General features: G+C 38.7%; 1 protein-coding gene and 1 non-coding gene across 10 annotated transcripts in view; one reads left to right on the top strand and one right to left on the bottom strand.

Annotated features, from left to right (window-relative positions):
* The window catches only part of Nrx-1 (neurexin 1), a 661,903-nt gene that overhangs the window by 139,033 nt on the left and 501,027 nt on the right, over positions 1–21,843 (bottom strand). For all 9 annotated transcript variants that reach the window (XM_072020892.1, XM_072020888.1, XM_072020889.1 and 6 more), the window contains 3 exons: positions 20,365–20,508; positions 19,512–19,729; positions 756–864 (listed from right to left, as the gene is read on the bottom strand). In XM_072020892.1, the coding sequence (XP_071876993.1) occupies positions 756–864; positions 19,512–19,729; positions 20,365–20,508 (471 nt within the window). The remainder of the gene's footprint in view (positions 1–755; positions 865–19,511; positions 19,730–20,364; positions 20,509–21,843) is intronic.
* On the top strand, positions 21,642–21,723 carry Trnas-cga (transfer RNA serine (anticodon CGA)). Its single transcript has one exon. It is a non-coding gene; the product is annotated as a tRNA-Ser (tRNA).

Raw genomic sequence — 21,843 nt, 5'->3', positions numbered from 1 at the left:
GTTCCAGTTAATTAAATATACGATATTATATATAGGACATACAACATAAAAATATTAAAAACACGTTATACCATACTTTTTATTAATTTATCGCATATCGCATGGTATTCGTTAAAACACTCCAAACACATTTGGCATGATCTTGGCCACTTCCAACAATAGTTATAGACTCCGTCATCGCTACTCTCCTCACTTTCAAATATATTTTCACGCTGTTTATTGAACATTTTGAGGATGAAAAAATGAAAAAATCACAAGTATGCTTGTCGACTAAATGAAAGATCTGAGAAATCTGTCATGAGAATACCCTAACTGGGAAGCTTATCGCTTTCTCCGTTTTAGAAATAAATAATATTTTCTTTACAATGAATCGAAGGATGAATCAAACGATGAATTCCTGCTTGTCGCTCTATTTACATTCTGCGTACCAGGGGTCGGATTTGGGCCCCGCAGGAAACTTAGCCGAATCAACTTGAGCGACCAACGTGTTAAGTCGTGTCTCGACCGATTCTACTAGCGACGAGATGAATTAACTTGCTTACTAAGATGAATTAATTGCTTGGCAGTTAATAGTCGCGTGCTGTGATATCAAAAAGTAACAGTTTGTAAGAAGTAGAGCAATCGGTTTCGAGCGACTGAATTGATTTACCTGTTCGTTAGTCGTGGTAAACTTAAGACAATGTCGAAGGATGGTTTGAGAAATGGCGTTGAATGGAAAAATTGTATTTCGCAAGAGGAGTTGTTCATCGACTTACCTCTAACAGCGGGCTCGTCGTCGATCTGAAATTTCAAGGAAGCTGCCCTCCTGGAGAACCTCAGCGTGTGCCACATATCGTCGTTCAAACCTTGTCCAGCGACCAGTGTCTGAAAATAAAGGAAAATATATGGCATTAGTAAAAAGGGAAATACACGTTTAACGGGTTTGTCTTGCTGCTTGCGACAGAGATCTCTTATTATTTTTGGACAAAGCGAGAAGCCAAGCTGGAGCTTTTAATTAAAATTGCTGTGTGCGAGCGCTTGTTGAACCTTATAACTCGTTACGTAATTAAAACATTTTTCAAATTTTTCATTCTCGCATTATATTCGTCAAAGTATTTCTCATACTTAAAATAATTTCTCCTTATATTTTAATGCGTTCTATATATCCAAACAATTGTTCACATCTATAGAAACCTACCACACGAATAGGATAAGTTGATATTAAATAATAAAAGTAAAATAAATTGTATTCAAAGTTATAATACAAGTCAACGTTACGATTCTACTCAACTAATTTTATAATTACTCGAGATTGGATAAAAGGTAGCGATGTTATCGTTCGCGGTGAATTACCATGGAAGGATAATGCTATAGAGGCACTCGACAATAAACTTTCCAACGGTTTCTGTCCCGTGGCTCGCTACACAAAGACCCAATTCTTCGAATAAGACGATTGTCAGATGTCGATACATCCTCACGGAATATTTTCAGCTAGCTGAAGGACCTGCTATAAATCTTAGGATTAATTTAGTCAAGGTTCTCCAAAGGGACAAACAGTCTTTCTCTTAGCAGTCCCTAAACCTATCACCTCCTACGGGAAGACACGAGAAATCTGCTTCTCTCGCGTACGATGCTTCCCGCTAGCGACTCTCTTTCAAGGGCAGTTAGCATCCTTTTCCAACCACCAACACAAAAATTAGCCGATTAACAACGGCGTCCATTTCCCTCACTTTCCGAACCGAGGCTTTCCTCAACGAATCGGATGATCTCGCATCCTTAGACACACCCCATCACAGTTTTCCTTCGCGGCATCATCGTGACGGAAAGTCAGTCGTTACATATCTGTCCGAAGCAATAGTCGGTAGTTGGTAATAATCGATCGGAGTTCCTCGGCGTCTTAGGCAATCATCGTCCGAACTTATAGCGCGCATCAAAACGCATCGACCAGAAGTCGAACTTGCAATTGCGAATCGCGGACCGCTACTAATAATAACCGCGAACCGCTAATTTAATGATCGCGAGTCCTACGCTAAGTGTGCACCTTGAATATAAATTAATAAATTTCTATTGTTAAATATACTCAAGTGTTTCTTCCTCTCACTATCACGATCCATCGCCTCAATGCCAAGGCGAAATTTGTCTCGAACTTCGATCAAACGGGTTTAATTAAATTAGGATTCCTATGAACCGTTCCGACCAGAAACCACGTTCTACAATCAAAATCTCGCTCTCATCGTATTGAGAATTATAGACAGGCCGCGAGCTTGCAACCTGCGTTCCATTCTTTGGCTTACGGGTCGCCTTGAAACGAAATTGATTGCGTGTTGCAGGATGAAACAGCTCGAACGCCGAGGAAATTCGCGCGATGAAAATATCTCGGGCGGAAACGTGCCGATTGAATTACACCGCGCGGATGCAATAATGGACACTTGAGCGTGAGCAATTAGCACGGTGCGATCGCCAGCCATTAAGAAAATATAACGAGGCTATTTTTCAAGGGTTGTTCATTAAGCCCTTAACTCTTTCGTGAGCGCAATGCTTCTCCTTGAACCGTTGCATCACTCCCACAGCCCTGAGAAGCTTCTCGTTTCCTAGTTTTGGCGATGTGTTCGTCACGTAACAGCTGATTTCTAATTACAGCTAATTAGCAAGGAACTGTACGCACGGTTCGCCGATTCCAAGCCAATCGATTTCAAATAATTTCATCGGTCGTGAAATAATAAATTAAGGGGAAGATATTAGGTTGTCCGAAAAGTGTCTTTCTTTTACAGACACGTCTTCTACAACGACGCATCTTTGTACAAACACGAGACCCAATCTCTCGAACGTTGTGATCTTTATCTTGATAGAAGAAAATGGATTTCCATTGTTTCCTTATCAAACGAAAGAAACTTTTCGGACGACCTAATGGAATGTACGGAAACATCCAGGTGGCTTTTTCACAACGAGATACGTTGAGAAACGATGAAAAGCGAGTGCGATGGTGTCGAACGGACCCAACAGTCTCGTTACAAATAAACAGGAATATCTTCGTCGATAGAAGATATCGATTTACGTAGCGACAGGGTAGTTTCTGAACTGGTAGATGCATTTTGTACCATATCCAGTCGTTACGTTTTGAACTGGTTTCGCAGAATGGCACGAGCGCTGCATGGAAAATGATCTCCATCAGTGACAAGGCATTAGACCACCGATTATAGTTCGCGCAATTACACATCGGCCATCTGACGAGGCCAAAGAATTGAGAGCCCTGAGACCTGCAAATGGAAAACCTGAAATTCTACTCAGAGTTCGCGATCAAGTTCCCCATTACAATTCTCGAACTTGATCAGACAGCAGTATAAGCAGCGAATGAACATCTTCTAATTGTAATAAAAAATTATTTTACCGGAGAATCATTGCAGTGGATCGACATACGAATCGATACGACGTTATAAAAGATTCTGTGACGTATAAATCGATCGAGTCGTGGACGATTCGTACAAGAAATTTTCCAAGACTCCGCTGGAAGTCTGTGTATTGCCATAATCTTGGACGACAAAGGAATTCTAAGCGAAGCGCATGGCGCAAGCTACAGCAAACGTCGTGTTACTTTGAGATACGGACGTGCGTGAACGGAAAGATGGGAAGTGCTCGTCGATGGAACGACAGCGCGTGGAAATATTGCTGAGTCGATTGGTCGAAACGTAGAGTATCGTTTCGGAGTTTGCACGCACGACCGCCGTATGAGGCAGATTGAAATAATTTTCGCCCAACGACGAACGAGTCCGTCTGGGATTTATGGCAGCGGAGAGCAACGCGATCAGTCGGACGTGTGATCGTCTCGGTCGGTCGCACTCCATGACGCAATTTCGAATTCCACTCGTGTCATAGGTGCCATTTTTCTATCGGCCGTGTGGTAGACAAAGCGCGCAATCCTCGTACGTCTCACCTTCGCGCGTTCGTCCATTCACTGCGACAATTAATAAATAAGGAATTGTAATTATTCACTTTATATTCGGTAGAAAATTTTTCATTCTCGCGACTTACGGGGGCTGTGCTTTGGACCAGATTGTTACACTATCATTAGTACTGTCGTCTATTTTATTGAACGTAGAAGATACGACAAGTTCAACCGCTTTTTCATCTTCGCACTCGTCCCATTTCAACTTTCCCATGGTTTTCCGGGTAAATGGTAACAACTTCTTTTTATTCCCAGGGATTATCGCTCTTAAATAACGTGCTGCGAGAATATTTCACTCGCAAGGAGCCATTCGTTCAACGCGCACTGTAAACAAAATCTGAAAAATTTCTCTTACGATTCGACGAGAACGTAACGCGACAAAAATGGAATTTTCTTGAAGAAACGGACAAGAGGATTTTAAAGGGAGAGCGGCGTGGCGATTACCGCAAATCCACCTTTGGCTGCGTGTGTATTTTCGTAACGCCAGAGGATAGGTGAAATGTATGCACGGCCCCGTTGTTCGGAGCTCGCTCAACGATCGTCGATACGCGTACAGTTAACCATAGCGGGCAGTAGCATCGATAAACTAACAACACGGAGCCTCTCTCGTTTGGTTAAACCACCATAAATCCGGCCAACTCGTCACTATCTGCTAACTGGTTTGGTCTACGCTGCCAGCCGCGATATTCATCTATCACGTGGCATCTGACACACGTTTGTCATCTGACGTCACCTTTGCACCGCCAGCTATCGCTCGTGCTCGCCTCTGTGAAATTTCACTGTTATTTTCAATCGCTGCGGCTGGCGAACTTCCGATCGACGACAGTCACGCTCATCGCCAATGAAATTCATTATCATCTCTAGACGAGATTAGTATATTCTCTTCCGAGATACATAGTTTGACGATTTTAGTCGAACAGAATCAAAAGAGATGCGTTTATATATGAAAGAAGGAGAGATATATTTATCATAATTATTGGGTTGTTTTATTAAGCTCAGTTCTGTTAGGTTTTAGCCTTCTCGAGGAGGATTCTCGTTTTTAACGATGAACGCGATAGGAGATGTAGGTTAATGACAGATATTAAAAAATATAACACGTTATAATAGCATGCCGTGTCGCAATTTAAGAACACGAAGTGTTAACTCACGCAGGACAGAAGAGTGGTTCGTTGTAATTTCGTAATTACGTCAATTTCTTTATATTTCATAAAATCGCCAGGTCTAAACGGAAGAAACAACCATCATGAAATATCAAACACGTGTTTAGAGTGCTCCTTCATAGTCACACTCTTCGAAGATAGAATTCCATGACGTAGGTTGATCGAATTATGCACAGCACTCACCTTGATGACATATCTTGAGCTCATAAAAATCCACGAGCTCCTCGTTCTACTCTCATCAAGGTTGCTATTAAAAGACTCTACAAATTGTCCAGCAGTTTGTCTACACGAGATCAGAATCCTCACTTGGAAGGCGAAGTGACAAGGAAATGGAAATTAGGACCTACAGAAATTATGCAGTACCCTGACCCTGATAACATATTCCGAGCTCATAAAAATCCACGAGCTCCTCGTTCTACTCTCATTGAAGTTGCTATTAAAAGACTCTACGAATTGTCCATCAGTTTGTCTACACGAGATCAGAGTCCTGACTTTGAAGGCGAAGTGACAACGAAGTGGAAACTAAGACCGATAGAAATTATGCAGTACCCTGATCTTGATAACATATTTCGAGCTCATAAAAATCCACAAGCTCCTCCTCGTTCTAAACATCTAATTGTTCTACTCTCATCAAAGTTGCTACAAATTGTCCACCAGTTTGTCCACATGAGATCTGAGTCCTGATCTGACTCGAACGCTTCTAAGTCGAAGTGACAACTTAGCAGAAGTGGAAAACTAAGACCGACAGAGATTATGCAGTACCCTGACCTTGATAACATATTCCGGGCTCATAAAAATCCACGAGCTCCTCGTTCTACTTTCATCAAAGTTCCTATTAAAAGACTCTACAAATTGTCCATCAGTTTGTCTACACGAGACCAGAATCCTCACTTGGAAGGCGAAGTGACAAGGAAATGGAAACTAGGACTTACAGAAATCATGCAGTACCCTGACCTTGATAACATATCCCAAGCTCCTCCTCGCTCTACTCTCATTGAAGTTGCTATTAAAAGACTCTAAGAATTGTCCAGCAGTTTGTCTACACGAGATCAGAATCCTGACTTCGAAGGCAAAGTGACAAGGAAATGGAAGCTAGGACTTACAGAAATTATGCAGTACCCTGACCTTGATAACATATCCCAAGCTCCTCCTCGCTCTACTCTCATTGAAGTTGCTATTAAAAGACTCTAAGAATTGTCCAGCAGTTTGTCTACACGAGATCAGAATCCTGACTTCGAAGGCAAAGTGACAAGGAAATGGAAGCTAGGGCCGACAGAAATTATGCTGTACCCTGACCTTGATAACATATTCCGAGCTCATAAAAATCCACGAGCTCCTCGTTCTACTCTCATTGAAGTTGCTATTAAAAAACTCTACAAATTGTCCAGCAGTTTGTCTACACGCGATCACAATCCTGACTTCGAAGGCAAAGTGACAAGGAAATGGAAGCTAGGGCCGACAGAAATTATGCTGTACCCTGACCTTGATAACATATTCCGAGCTCATAAAAATCCACGAGCTCCTCGTTCTACTCTCATTGAAGTTGCTATTAAAAGACTCTACAAATTGTCCATCAGTTTGTCTACACGAGATCTGAGTCCTGACTTGGCTCGAACGCTTCTAAATCGAAGTGACAACTTAGCAGAAGTGGAAAACTAAGACCGACAGAGATTATGCAGTACTCTGACCTTGATAACATACTCCGAGCTCATAAAAATCTACCGACTGTTCCTTATTGCAAATATCTAATTATCTCGCTAGGAAGAAATTCCGCGAATTGCTGCAATTTGTCCTGGCAACATCAGAATCTTCACTTGGCTGGAGGAAGAAGAAGGAGCAACTTGGCGGCGGCAGCGGCGATTGGAATAACAAAAGCTTTGAAATCTGACGTCGTCAGCCAAACTGGCTGAGAAGGTTGACGGAGGTGACGTGAAAAAGCACTCTTACCAGCGAGAGCCAAGTGAAATTACATAGAAAGTCTATCAGTAGACGGATATTACGGTCCTCCCCGGGGCAACTTTATCGCCGACTCACGCTCCGATAATCGCGCGTCTCTGCCGCTACCTACGAATCAATCCGGCAATTAAGGGACGTTTTGTCGCGGTGCTCGAGCTCGATCCAGCTTTATCGAATTCATCGGCTCCGCTTGGCTCGGCGCAGGAAATCGCAGCTGCATAAAGCGTTCAATCATGCCACGCCACGCGATAGGGTTTATCGATCGTCAGACGGCCTGCGTCTTTTTACCTGTTGTTTTATCGCAAGGCTGGTGGTGCTGATTGGCTGGTCGGATCGGCGGATTATTAAAAATATCGTCGAAAATTCGACGCAGTTGTTGCTCCATAAACATATTCGCTGGGTCAGGGTTAGGCAAGGGACAGGTGTCTTTAAAAATAGGTTCGTACCTTTTTCCCATGGGTTTCGTTCAGTGATTATAGTTTTGACGCCTGTTAAACAGACACGCGTATTGGAAAATCGGAAATTCGTGTTGCCAATTGTCGAAGTGGTTATCACTTGTAAAAAAAAAAAAAGAGAAAAACTCTACATGATCTGTTTAATCTTCTCGTAGTTTTTTTTCTAGTAATAAATTAATCTGAGTGGTAAAGAGAAAGGCATCGACGAAATTAAGCTTCAAATATTTACGAAGAGATAATTGTACGTAGGGATGTAGAGTTTTAGGGAGGCTGTTGAAGTGGTCACCGCTTCTAAGAAAACTCTACATCTGGTCTTTTAATTTTCTCGAGCACTGAAGCCATCGACAGCGCATAGACAAAAGACTGGGTCGAAGGCAAACCATGAACAGTACACAGGCAACGTTGGCTTCAGGGTTTTCAGTCAAAGGGTAACACACTGCTAGCGTGTGTATCTGGATCAGTTCAATTATATTCCGATTTGTATTTACACTTCAGTATTTAAAATATATTTTCTACCTTACAATTTATCTAACAATCTCAACACCAACGAAGATTCGATTATCGTTAATTGCCAAGTTTTCGTAAAAGTTCTTTCGTTGTATCATATATTTAATAATAATAATAATAATAATAATGCTCCTTTCTGTTCTATTAAGACGAAGATTACAGCGTTTGGAGAATGAATTGTTGTAAAAATCATTGTTATAAAAGAGATGTTTGTGAAAGAGAGACACTTTATATGGGACAAGCTAATATGAGATCGTGAAAGAACAAATCCACGTCTGTGTAACGTGGATATTCGATGGAAGAGAAAAAGCTAGTTTCACGAAAAATAAAGAGTCCGACATTGACACACCGCATGGCATTTAATCAAATTTAGTTCTTCGATTCTACGAAATCACAGACAGTACGAACTAGGGAAACAAGAACTGCGAAATTGATGGAAGTTTTGAAGCTAATTGCAGGATATATGTTGGATATATGTTGTTTGCCATGGAATAAATTTAATAAATCAGTTGGCGATTCCGTTTGTGCCGTGCGATTCGACAGGGACGATGCTGCATTTTTCTCAAAAATACTTCCCTCAACACGGCTTTTGATTTATAGCGTTTCAAGCGGTGATTTGTGTTTAATTATAACGCATTGTGCACCGGCAACAAGCCTTTGCCGATTGTAATTGCGATCAATCAATGAAACAGATCGCACACGTAAACTTAATACGATTATTCAACGGTCATCGATCGCAGTTAGAATCGAACAATGATCAATCGATCAAAACTGTGACATCGAATTTTTTAATAAGGTCAGATTTTATTAGAATTTATTCGACGTTTACGAAGAATAAAATATTTTCGAAATGACGAAACCAAGAATTACGTTTCCTCCGGTTCTACACGTAGCTTTCTATCTCGTGATTTTAACTGATTATCATTTTATATTGACCAAACTATGCATTTTTATATCTTTACAACTTACAGCTGCTTGGTATCGTAGAATTTGTGCAACCGATTTGTGCAGCTTTACATTTAATTCTCATCGTTTCTGTGAATAAAAAATGAAGAGATTTTCCTTACAATTCCTTGTGTATTACGTAAATTTGCTACTTTTACGGAACTAATGGGATTAACAAGCTTCTCAACTCGACAAGCTTTTGATTTAAGAAGAATGAAGAAGAAAACGGCTTAGTCGCCTCGAATCTTCCATCGTCAACGCGTACGCGAATTACAACAAAGCCAAACAACATCTTCCTTTGCAAGAAACTCGTACAACGACCCGAGTGTTCTACGTGCAGCGTGGAACGAGAAGCATGCTACAATGGGAGCGGGTGGACTTCCGGTCTATCGTTGCAGAGAAAATTAACAGGGTCCGAGTCGAGGAAATATCTGTGTCGAGCATCCAAGTCTTTCACGAGCTCGTGAAGCAAACGTTCTCGCCTTATCGCGTTCATTCTTCGATCGCTTCTTCCTTCGACGATCCATCGGCGGAGAAGTTCTTCCACCTTCCCGAGGAAAACCGGAAGAACGATCTCCGATCGTAAAGGAAAGGAAAAGAAAAAAAGCGAGAGAGACGCGACAACTTGGCTGGCTGCGCTCTTCTCGTGAAAAGAAACAAACGTGCGAGCTGAAGAGAGAAATAGAGAGTCGTTCGTTCGCTTCTCTCCGGAAGAATTATTTCCAAGGACGACTCCGGCACATTACTTCCGGTCCGTTTGTTTTCCACGGATAAAACTCGTCGGACGTAGCCGAAAGAAAATAAATAGAGATGATGCGGAACACGACGATCGAGAGAAATGGGGAAAAAAGTGAGGGATCGAGAGGTTGAACGAGTTGGGGGCGTAGGGGCGGAAGCGGAACCTTCCCGGAAATTGATCAGGGGATCGTAAATATTTGACGAACGGGGGCAAATTTTAATTAAAATTCGCTATTTGAATATTCAGCCGGCTACAAAGAATTTTCTCCGCGGCAAATCAGCTTACCTGATCAGCTCCGCTCTCCGTGCGTTAATTTCCACGGTATCTCTTTAGGTCAACTAATCGTATTTCCCTCCATTTTCCTCCCCGTTCCTGCCATGTTTCCTTCCGCCTGCCGAAATTCGTGTTTCACTCGCAGCGAAAGTATTTGAATATTCCGTAGGAACATTTTATAAATATACCGTACAGTGGTTTAGAAGAATATTTCGCTTGTATAGGAGCTTTCCGAGAACAGAGTTTAGTTAGAGAAGCTCGCAAAAGTATTTGAGGCCTTGTGGAAACCTTTGGTAGATTTATCATGTGAAACGTTTTGAAATTTCTTATCGTAATAATATGTAGTCTAACGTAATAATTAATTACTGTAATAAGTTGCGTAATAACGAGGCAGAATTAATTAATTATGATTATGTTGGCAAAGTTTGGAAGCAGTCTAAAAATATTCCTGGAAGCTACCAGATATTTACTGTACAAGTATACACTTTGCAAAGATCACCATTAATTACTCGCTGCACTGATCAGCCACGTGTAACAACTTTTTGATAAACGGACGTTTGCAATAAATTATTTGCGACTTTGGTACGCGTATTCGGATCGGTTAAAAATTTTAGAACTTTAAAAAGCTTCGTATAACGCGCATAATATATTCATAAAAACTTCCCGTGGCAAATGTGCAAATATTTTCGCGAGTCATTGGAATCGATTTTGCCCGACCAACAAGGCGAGATGCAAATTTCAGGAGAAGAGCACGTTAGGTTGATGCTGATTGCAGGACCACAAATATTCCAGGGATCCAGGTAAAACTTAATTAGAATATCTTAATGAAAAGTTTGCGGTTATTTGTCTTCGATGAGTTTTCCAGAAATTTGACGAGGAACCTCGCGATTATTTTCGGATGCAGAGAATTTTTATATCCAATCAAGATATGTAAAATACGATGGGATTTTTTGCCACCACATCTTTAGTTCTCCATAACGAAAATATCGTGCAAAACTATATCGTCAAACTGGTTTTTCACCATAGAATTTTACCTTAGGTTAAGTAAAACGCTACTATTGGCCATGAAAATTCTAGGTAAGATTTAATTCATCCAACAGCGTCCGATAGAACATGGTTTTAACTTAAACTTTGCGCTCTCTACTCAACATCTTATAAGTTTAAAATACGTCTGATATTTCCTGCACATTAACTAATGAATATCGAAATTGCGTTTCAAAGTTTCCTACGTCGATTTAAAATAAGAGAACCGCCTTCCGTAGCTGCATTTTTTACAAATATATTAACAGTTTCTTCATCCAAGTTTGTCAATTTTTCGTTGATTGCTATGATACGACAGAAAAGAAGAAGAGACAAAACCGAGATGTTAAATGTATTTATGATGATCCGGGTTACTGAAACGAACCCACCTTATATTAAATACCAATGAAAACCATAGTGATCTGTTTATTATCTAGGTAATGGGTCCTCGTAATTAGCTTGAATAACTGTACGTGCATATATCACTTGTGACACGTGTACACACGTGCATACGCGTGTAACGCAGATAATGGAGTTCTGCTGGTGATTCCATCATCTGCTTGCAGCACTAACTTGTTCATATTGTTTCCATCATTTATTCGACATTCACTGGCATCTCTATTCACAGTGTTTCGATTCTCGATTTGTGCAAATTGCACGCAAATACATTTCCGCATAATACATTCGATCGTCTCATTAAATCTCGCTTTATTTGCTTCCGCGATAAATCTTCTTTTCTAATCTACTGTCTGATACTTAAAAAGGGAAAACGATCTTTTCATTCGTACCTCCCTTCATTTTCATTCAACTTAGACGATCAATTTTGATATCATTTTCAAATACTGTGATTTAAAACGTGAATTCTCTGAAACTAAATAATATTCAACGTATCCAGAGTTCATCTGTAATTATATTGTAGAAGAATTGTATTTAATTAAGCCTAGCAATTATGGGAAAGTCTGTGTTCATTTTCATTATTGTTCTGTTATTAATTTTCATTTTATTATTTAACTTTAATTCTTGGCTGATAATCGTTCCAAGCGAAACATCCTAATCGTATTGAGCAGATTTCTGCATCGACATTTCACGAAAATGAAATAAGCAGAGAATTTCACAAATACAAACTTCCCATCACACTGAAAATTTCTAAAGAATTTCCAAAGAATTATACTACTCTATTTTTTAAAAATATATTTTTCAGAAAATCACACAGCTCGCCTTACGATCGTTTTATCGAGTGGAATTTCTAAACGCAGTGTTATTCTTTTAACGCTTTTCGTTTACTTTTGATCATCTGAGTTACGAATATTCTCGGATCTATAGCATTCCAAATCTACGCAACGAGCTTCCGAATGCGTGTGACTAATTTTGCAATCGCGATGCTTCCACTTGATCGAAAAATAAATCGCTGACCGACCTCGAGGTCAGATCGCCGATTCTTTTATCGATCGATGCTTAATGCAAATTCGTCAACTTTCAACCTCTGCCCTATCGCATGGCTCGTCCTACTTTCATCTATAGTTTAACCAGCAACCAAGAAATACCATTTTAATTCTAGAATAAAAGTTATATAATTATAATGAAACTTTTTCAGTGAGAAAAAAGAAGTTCCCACCACACAGGAGAAGAAATACACAGCGGCGAACGAAGGGAAATTTAAAATTCATACTCGTGTATAATAACTGCACTAAATTAATCGTAACTTTCTAACTGAACAATTTTTACCATATTGATATCTGGTCATAATTCAATTGCTTTTGTCAATAATTATATTTTCTAAAATTATAGTGTTCTAATGATTCAATTGTTTCTGTCAATTACAATTCATCTTCTAAAGTTATAATTTTAACAATAAAGTCATAGTTTTAATAGCTCGATTGTTCTTGTCAATCAAACAAATCGATGCTTGTAAAGTTGCAGCGTTTTAATAATTTAATTCTTAATTATAATACTTTCCCCCTCTTCTCGTCTTCTTATTTTCTGCTTATCCTGTGAACTTCCTTTCGTCCTCCATTGCAATTTCATTTAACGATGAAGACTTAATTTCTTATGGTATTTTCCAGATGAAAAATGAGGAATTTATTACGTAATAATATTAGTTTCTGTTTGCACAATTTACACATTTCTATCGTCTAAAATTGTTCAAGGATTTTACCCGCAGCTATCTTCTATTAATTTCCCAATCCTCGCTTTCATTTACATTTTACCTTTTTCCTGTTCTTTCTATTCTGAAATTTACACAGAGAAGAAATTTGAATTGCAACAAACTGAAATTCTCCACCGACGTTTTTCCTTTTCTTTTAACCTTCTTCCTTTCAATTTCCTTTTATCTTTTATTGCTTAATACGAGTATAAGGGAATGCCGCGATATTTGTGATGAAAAAAATCTGTCGATCGATGAGTTTCAATCAAGTTAAGATCAATAATTACAGACACGAAGTCCATCGAGTTCAACTTCGCAGTTTAATATATTCGTGCTGGTTATTCCAACGTTTCACTGGATCCTTTCCCAATTTCGTTTTCCAATTTATATCCCAAGTGTGGGTAGGTAATTTCGCGCACCGTTAATTAATTCGACCCATTTAATTGGCACACAACGTTCACCCACTGACCTAATTCTCGTTTCTATCTGTTTACCAGTCTGACAGCTCTGAATCTATTTCCACATATGTGAACACAATTCAAATGTAATACAATGTTATTTATTTAATTGATAAGATTTGCAGTGATACCATCTACACCGTCGAATTTGTATTATGTACTTTAATACATCGATATTTCTCTCTCTCTCTCTCTCTCTCTTAATGTAAATTTTTTTTCTAAAAATTCTGCATAAAAGTGGAGTATAATTTACACTGGATTAATAATTCTCCTATTGCAAGAGTTCAAGCTTTGAATTTTTAAGCCCGTGGAGAACAAGCTAAGTCCATTCTTGTTAAATTTTATGAATTTTATGCTACACGAGATGCTTTATTAATTACTCTACTCACTTTGATGCAATTTTATGTTGAAAAAGAAGGAATTTAACATTACACGAGCTGCTAAATCTGCTGAATCGAGATATTTTGTACAGTGGCAGCTATACACGCACAGTGTACAGTCAGCAGAATTAAGTTTTATTTGTCGTATATCAGACAGTTGTAGAAAAAATAATTATGTTTTATATTTACGCAGGATAAAACAGTGAAATAACCTGCCTCTAGGAATTCTTCCAAGCACTTTGTACCTTCTCAAGTTTCTTTCGCTTATGGTAGTAGTAATTTAACGTTTGAAAGCTTTCAGCAGCCAAGTCGAAATAAAAACAGAGCCTTCAAAACGCGAGATAAAATATCCTATTGACGCAGTATGAAATTACTCGACGATTGTAACCTCAGATTGTTTCTCTGTGAAACAATACTTTTTTAGTTATTTTTTAGTTTCATTCTCTTAATGAGCTACGGCGTTACGTATGCAAATTTTTCTTACTAGGTACAAGACTTGGTATATACATATAATTGTAAGAGAATTCACGCTTGGTGAGGGTAATTGAAATGTTCATTACCGTATCAATTATTCCGTTCAATTATCGAGACCGTGTAGAGGCCGAGATTGAAACATAAACGTAAATTACAGCCTCCTCTAATCGCACGCGGTTGTATTCTACAGCTTCGACTAGTTTCCACGGGGAATGGGAATGTGTGCGCTCGCAAGTGTATTCCGAACTCGATTTTCACCGACGAATCTGTTCGCTAACAACATTGGAAACGTCTAACATAATATTCGAGGAGATTTGTTCAAACGGCGGAAAATTGAATGAAATTTTCATTAAAAATTACTTGCACGCGCAACTATTTTTCTTCTTATCTTCCAACGCACGGTCGCTGCTTAGAAGTTGCCAGCATTTTCTATTTGATTTTCAACGAACAAATATTTTGCCTATAATATGTGCGCTTAATATTATTTGAAAAATGTACAAATCTTGGAGAAGCTATTAACAGCTCTAAGAATTATTATTCAAAATGTTATATAGTGAAACATGTATGTACTCAATATTTAGTCATAAGTTAAATATTAATATAATAAAGTAATTATTCCTAGGAAAAGGAACATAATAATTATATAACAATTTATCTCCCTTCGACTTTTTACAACAATCTTTGCAACGCTTGTACACCAGTTACTTGTCTGGCACTGAACATTCCAGCACGTAACCGCATCAAACATAGTCGAAGCTGTAAAGCACACGCTGATCGAATCGAAATAAACGCGTTTCAAATACATTGGAAATTAGTTGATCAAATTAAACTGGAAATTATTCGTTTCGATTTCGCAATATTTCCATGTTCAATTAGAAAACGTTCGCTCTGAGAAATTGCATAAATATTTCCATTGACTGTAATTATGTCGATGACGGTGTCTGATGTATTTTACAGGATTTTATCAGAATCTGCCGATTAAAAGTTTATTTCACATTATCCAGCTTTATACGTAATTCGTAAACAACTGCTTGAAACATTTACGTTATCATTTCGTTAATCATTATGATATTAATACATTGTTATATCGACGCGATTGTCTGGCTATTTAAAGAGAAAAGCAAACTTTTCCCACGATCATCCGCCACTTTAATCTCGTTTTTTGACCAACAGCCGAAGAAACGCGTTCCCCTAACTCTTGGCATATTCGAAATTTGAGAGACACTGCAATTGGAAACAACTCGCTGGCAACTTGCAAGCACACGGCGTTCTCTACGCTTGCACAATGTTGTTTCAACGTACATAAGCTGCTCGCATTCGCGGTTCCAGTTTGCAGAAGGGTGAAACGTCTGGTGACACGAAGCACACATTGGACTCGGGTAAAATGAAGCGAGCAGACAGCTGCATTGATTAAATAACGAACACAGAGCGTGCCGACTTTCCTCCAATGCAAACTGCAACGCTCGTCGCAGTATTATGGAGAAATAAACGGTAGAACGTATGACAAGATACATCCCAACAATTATCACAGTATCCTCGTGTACCTGCTTTTAAGCTTCCACTATTGCTACCATCTTTTTATCATCTTCTTTCTTCTTCTACGATGATACAAATTTTGTTATCGTTCTTGTAGCTTTTAGTCATTCTATACGGAACAGCTAATATTTTCCCTCGTTTTCTTTCCTGTTTCCTATGATGACAAGGATTATTTTCAATATTCTTTTGTGACTTGCTTCTAACCATCCTCTATACAGTACCAGATAGATATTGGTCAGATGTATCAGTTGTCTCTTTGGTAATTATTTTCTAAAATTGAACCATCCTCCTGAATTACTCGTTGCTCTATCGCCATCAAGGAGTTAAATGTGAAAAATGTAGAAAACAGCTCATCCTTTGTGCGATGTCCAGACGTGCACGCCTCTGTCACGCGCTTCTTAAGCAAACAATTCCTTTAAATTATCCGGTAATCTACAAAATCCATGTAATGTGTAAAACTGTACAAAATCTATGTGATGGGCAAAAGTGTAGGAAATATTTAAAACAGAGTACTTGTCATAATATTTGGAGAGCGAAACAAGCCCGCTACTTAAGTTCTCTTGAGGTTATTAGATGTATGAACAGAGGAACGCCTGGATAAATTGTAAAGTAGAAAATATATTTTAAATACTGAAGTGTAAATACAAATCGGAATATAATTGAGCTGATCCAGATACGCACGCTAGCAGTGTTACCCTCTGACTGAAAACCCTTAAGCCATCGCCTGTCTACTGTCTATGGTCTGCCTTCGTCCCAGTCTATACGCTGTCGATGGCTTCAACGCTTGAGAAAACTAAAAAGACCCAATTTCTTTTTTAACTAGATTATTTACAATCAATTCTCATACAGAATTTTAAGTAAATTTTTTTGGCGTGGTACTGTAACTTGAATTATAAAAGTTTATAGTGTGTTTGATTCTAGTTGAATCTAATGCTTCGATCTAAGGGGTACTGCCTTTTTAGTCTGCGGATCTGATCCGTCGTGTCAATTAATTGGGTAACTAACGGGTTTTCGTGGCTGTTGACTCTTATATTATATCTGTTTCTGAACATGGATATTTCTTCTTTGACCGTGGGTATCTCGAGGTCGCGATGTATCGTTTCGTTGGTAACGTACCAAGGTGCGTCTATCAAGGATCTTAGAGTCTTTGATTGGAATCGTTGGAGAATTTCTACGTTGGAGTTACTCGCTGTTCCCCATAGTTGGATCCCATAGGTCCAAACAGGTTTCAATATGGCTTTGTATAGCATTATTTTACTCTGCGTGTTTAAGTCGCAGCGTCTGCCAATGAGCCGGTAGAATTTGTTTAGTTTTGTTTTCAGTTCTTTGGATTTCTCTACGATGTGTCGTTTCCATGTCACTCTTCCGTCTAGAATCATGCCCAGATATCTGACTGAATCTTTGCTTGGTACTGGAATATTATTTATAGTCACCTGTGGGCAGGATTGTTTTCGCAGTGTGAAAGTTATATGATTGCATTTATTTGCATTTATTTTGTAGAGCTGTAGAGTTTTCTTAGAAGTGGTGACCACTTCAACAAGTTCCATTCTCTTTAATCGTAATAATAACAATGTGAATTTACAAATCTATATTCTGCCATGAGGATCGAGGAGAAGACTCTGCAGGTGTTCTTTCGATAAGAGTTTGGTCCATCAGAATCTTTTAAACCAGAAATCAGTTTACGGGAACCTAGCATCCACTTAGGTACGAGAAGCAAACTATTATTTCACGATTGAATATTATATGCACCGGTGCAACGTCTAGCGCCTTTCTCTGTTCCAGCAGCACCTTCCGCCGGAGGACTTGAAGCTCCGGGCGAGCCATGAATTATGAATACACGCGGCTCTATCGGCCGCGTCTATTTTCCTTCGATTTGAATTTTTACAGTCAATTTATTCCATCGCGGAAAAACCAGCCGAATGAACCGATGAATTACGATCGTGCACGGGATGAGCAAGGTCGTTGGAATTTTCATGCGTTATCGCGTGCCACGGAACCGGCGGATTTCAATTTGCTCTGAGCACCGCCAATGCCTCAGACGTTGCTACTAAGAATCCACGATGCACACGAACGATATTTATTTTAAGAGCGAGAGTTTATAGTTTCGCAATCGTCTGAGATCGCATCGTTTCCTTTATCTGCGCAGTTTCCCGATTTTGTCGGCACATTTTCTAAGCTTAAAGCGGCTGTTGCAGGTGTCGGATTTCCCAGATTGAGAAAGAAAAATTGTGTCCTAATAATAAGCTAATAGCACAGAACAGAGTTATAATTTACCAACGTGTTATTTCTACTTCTGGTTAAGCTGAGCAAGCGTCCGGATGCCTCTGAGTGGCAGTGTATTGTATATAAAAACAGTAATAATAATAATAATAATTAATATTATATACAATAACAATAATAGAGAAGAAAATTAAGTCGCGCTCTCTGTTAAAACTAAGCGAATGCTCGCATACTTAGTTAAAGTAATAATTTCAACATAAGGTCCAAAAGTAGCAAAGTTTAAGTCTGACAACAGCAAATCCCCTTTCGTTTTTTCTTAGCCTAGCCGCGAGTCTCATAACTAATTAAATCACGAAACATCTCGTTGAAAGGCTTTTGGTTTTAGACCAGCATCCCTCCCTTACCAAAGCTTCTTCTTTGAATATTACGCTGTTGGTGGCACTGCGGTAAGAGAAACAACTTCACCGCAAAAAGGCTGAAATGCTTTACGTAACGAAATATTCTTTTACAGTATTCTACTGTGTTATTTCTACAAGTACTACGATATTCTCGGATCTCTAACGAGACCGGCTTAAAGAATACCGGGAGGCAACCAGCGCAGCAGGCAGTTTTCCCAAAAAGGTAGCATTATTAACTAAGAACTTCACAAGTATCGAGCTGGCGAAAATCTGACGAAAGTTTATCTTCGAGTTTTCTTTCTAATATTTCGTTAAGCCTCGATGTAATTTCGTCGTACCTTTTGGAGAACGAAATTTGAGATTGCGACATTCGTTAATTCGTAAATCAAAGCTGCTCATCAAATATCAGTTGCTGTGATAAGAAGGCAACACGGATCATCCGAGCATGTCGATTAAAAAACGATGGAAATCAAATCACTTTTTTCGGTAGCGCTATAAATTCATAGTCGATTAATGCTCGTAGTAATAAATTCAACTTTTTACCACTGGCAGTTTTGTAGGGACAAAAACGGCGAACGTTTTGAAATTGAGAGTTGCACGGTTGATGACCACATTGGGATCTTTCAGCGCTGTGAGTTCCGTACGCGACAAAAACGAATTTTCACTCCGCTAACGATTATGTCGATTATAAACCGGTTTGTATATACTTTTTTTTTATTGTAACTCTGTAATAAAGCTTCAAATGTGATTTATATGTAAAATATTACACGTTTGTACGTGTATCTGGCGTATGAAATAAACGAATACGAAACCTATCTTCTATTTCTCTTCCGAAAAATGCAATTTAAATACCGCTGTGTCGTTATCGGTGCGAAGCTTCCGATTAGGAACGAACTTGCGAAAAATTGGAAACACGTCGACTTACCTTCTCCTTGTCCCCGATGTGAATTAGCATCTTCGCTTTGCCTTCTTCTAGGTAGATCTGCAGTCGATCCGAACTGTTTTCCAAACTCGTTGCTAGCAGAAGACCACGTGGTCTGGTGGTTTTGAAGCGAACTACAATCTCCTCGGTCTGAGTTTTCGAATCTTCTGGCATCAACGCTGTCATTTGTTGCGTCCCGTTCAGGTGCAACGTTGATGCGTCTGGATGAAAGCAGAGACAGGATCAGTAAATGCGAAAAAGTCTTTCTTTTACAAACAATGCATCTCTATATAATTTTCTACGTCTTTATACAATGAAACCTACTTTGTAAAATGTTGTGGTTTTTAATTAGAATAAAATAGATCATAATTTAATAAAAATTAATATAAAGCGAAAAGCATCGCGCGTCTATTATTTTCTTATACTTTTCGGGCAGCCTAATATAACGTAATAATATGGTGTATGTAATTTCGTTTATTTCGAACGAAACGCGAACGATAAAAATCGAGGATAACGAAATAATGTGAATAAAAGTAATGGAAATAAGTGTGCTGCTATTACGCCTGTAATAATATTGCATTAGAATGCATTATCTTATTATCTCGCAGGATTATTACGTTACACTGGCAACTCGTTGCTCGGATAATTTAAATAGCATGATTAAAACTCCATCGTTAAAATCATGATTTTCGTTAGAAATGCAATTGCGCAACGTATTAACAAGTAAGCAGAACTGTACGTATTAACGCGTCACATGTTCTCTTTATAATTACCATTCAACGTATAAAGTTTTTATATATCGCATATCATGTACGAGGTGCACAGAGCAAGCGACGTTATAAGAAAAATTCTTTACCTTTTCCACAAGTAGGACCAGTGTATTGTGTTCCGGTACAATCGCAGTGAAACCTGTTCCAACCCTCGAGACAATGGCTACCGTGCATGCAGGGTTGTGAAGCACAGTGGGACGTTTGAGTGTGACAAGCCGGTCTGACAGCTCCTGCAAAATTGTCCAGAGAAACGAAATTACGTAGACAGTGACAATTGCTCTCGGTTCAAGTTTTCCCTTCCCACTGAACACTTCACTGACACGAGTGACATCGTATACGACCGGTAACGTCGTTAGACGAATAATTACTATACTATTTTTACGACTTACTTTATAATTCTTGTAAAACTTCATAATTCTCGTATAATCCTGATGTTTCGCTCATGTAGTCTACCGGTTATTAAGTTAGAAAATTATTAAAAGCGATCCTGAATTATTCGCAGTTGTATTGGGTTGGCAACTAAGTGGTTGCGGATTTTGTCATTGGCTGGTATTGACAAACCCGCAATCACTTAGTTGCCAAGCCAATAGACGAACGAAAGTACGTGGACGAATTAAAATAGAAATGGAAAATTCGTATTATAAATATCAAATTGGACATTAGGTTCGACGAATAATTACTATAATAATATCTATACTATTTTTTGTAACTTAATAATCGGTAGACTACATCGGCGAAACATCAGGATTACACGAGGATTATAAAGTTAGAAAATTATTAAAAGCGATCCTGAATTATTCGCAGTTGTATTGGATTGACAACTAAATGGTTGCGGATTTTGTCATTGGCTGGTATTGACAAAACCCGCAATCACTTAGTTGCCAAGCCAATAGACGAACGAAAGTACGTGGACGAATTAAAATAGAAATGGAAAATTCGTATTATAAATATCAAATTGGATATTAGGTTCGAATTGGAATTTTCGTGAAATATTCACCGAGGATCAATACTACGTAAGATTAATCTTAAATGTTGGCTAGCAGCTCAAAATAAATATTCAGTTTATAAATATCCAATGACAGTATGAACGGAAGTTCGTTCTACGTATAATTAATGATCGATGATCGATTCGGATTAACCAAATCCACACGGAAGAGTATTTTTCCAGTTGTACATTGGTATGAAAGTGTTAAATGCTGATGAATATCGTTGGACAAAGTAACGTTACGTGTATAAATGCGAATAGTGAATATATTTGTTAATTAATGAAATATGTAAAAAGTAACATTTACGTAAAGAATAGAATTAGTGAACGTGTCAAAATAGCGGTGAAATAACGAAAGAGAGTACTGGTTGAACAGATGCTGTGGTGTCCGAGTGGTTAAGGAGTCAGACTCGAAATCTGATGGGCTATGCCCGCACAGGTTCGAATCCTGTCCGCAGCGAAAACTTTTTTTATCATTGAAAATACATTTTTTTATTCGGATTTTTTATATTTTTACTTTCCAACCATATTTAGCGACAATAAACAACATTAAATTATTTAAATAAAATATTTAACCGTT

The sequence above is a fragment of the Bombus fervidus genome, chromosome 18 (assembly GCF_041682495.2).
Source record: "Bombus fervidus isolate BK054 chromosome 18, iyBomFerv1, whole genome shotgun sequence".
NCBI lineage: Eukaryota > Metazoa > Arthropoda > Insecta > Hymenoptera > Apidae > Bombus > Bombus fervidus.
This window is presented reverse-complemented; position numbering and strand designations above follow the sequence as displayed.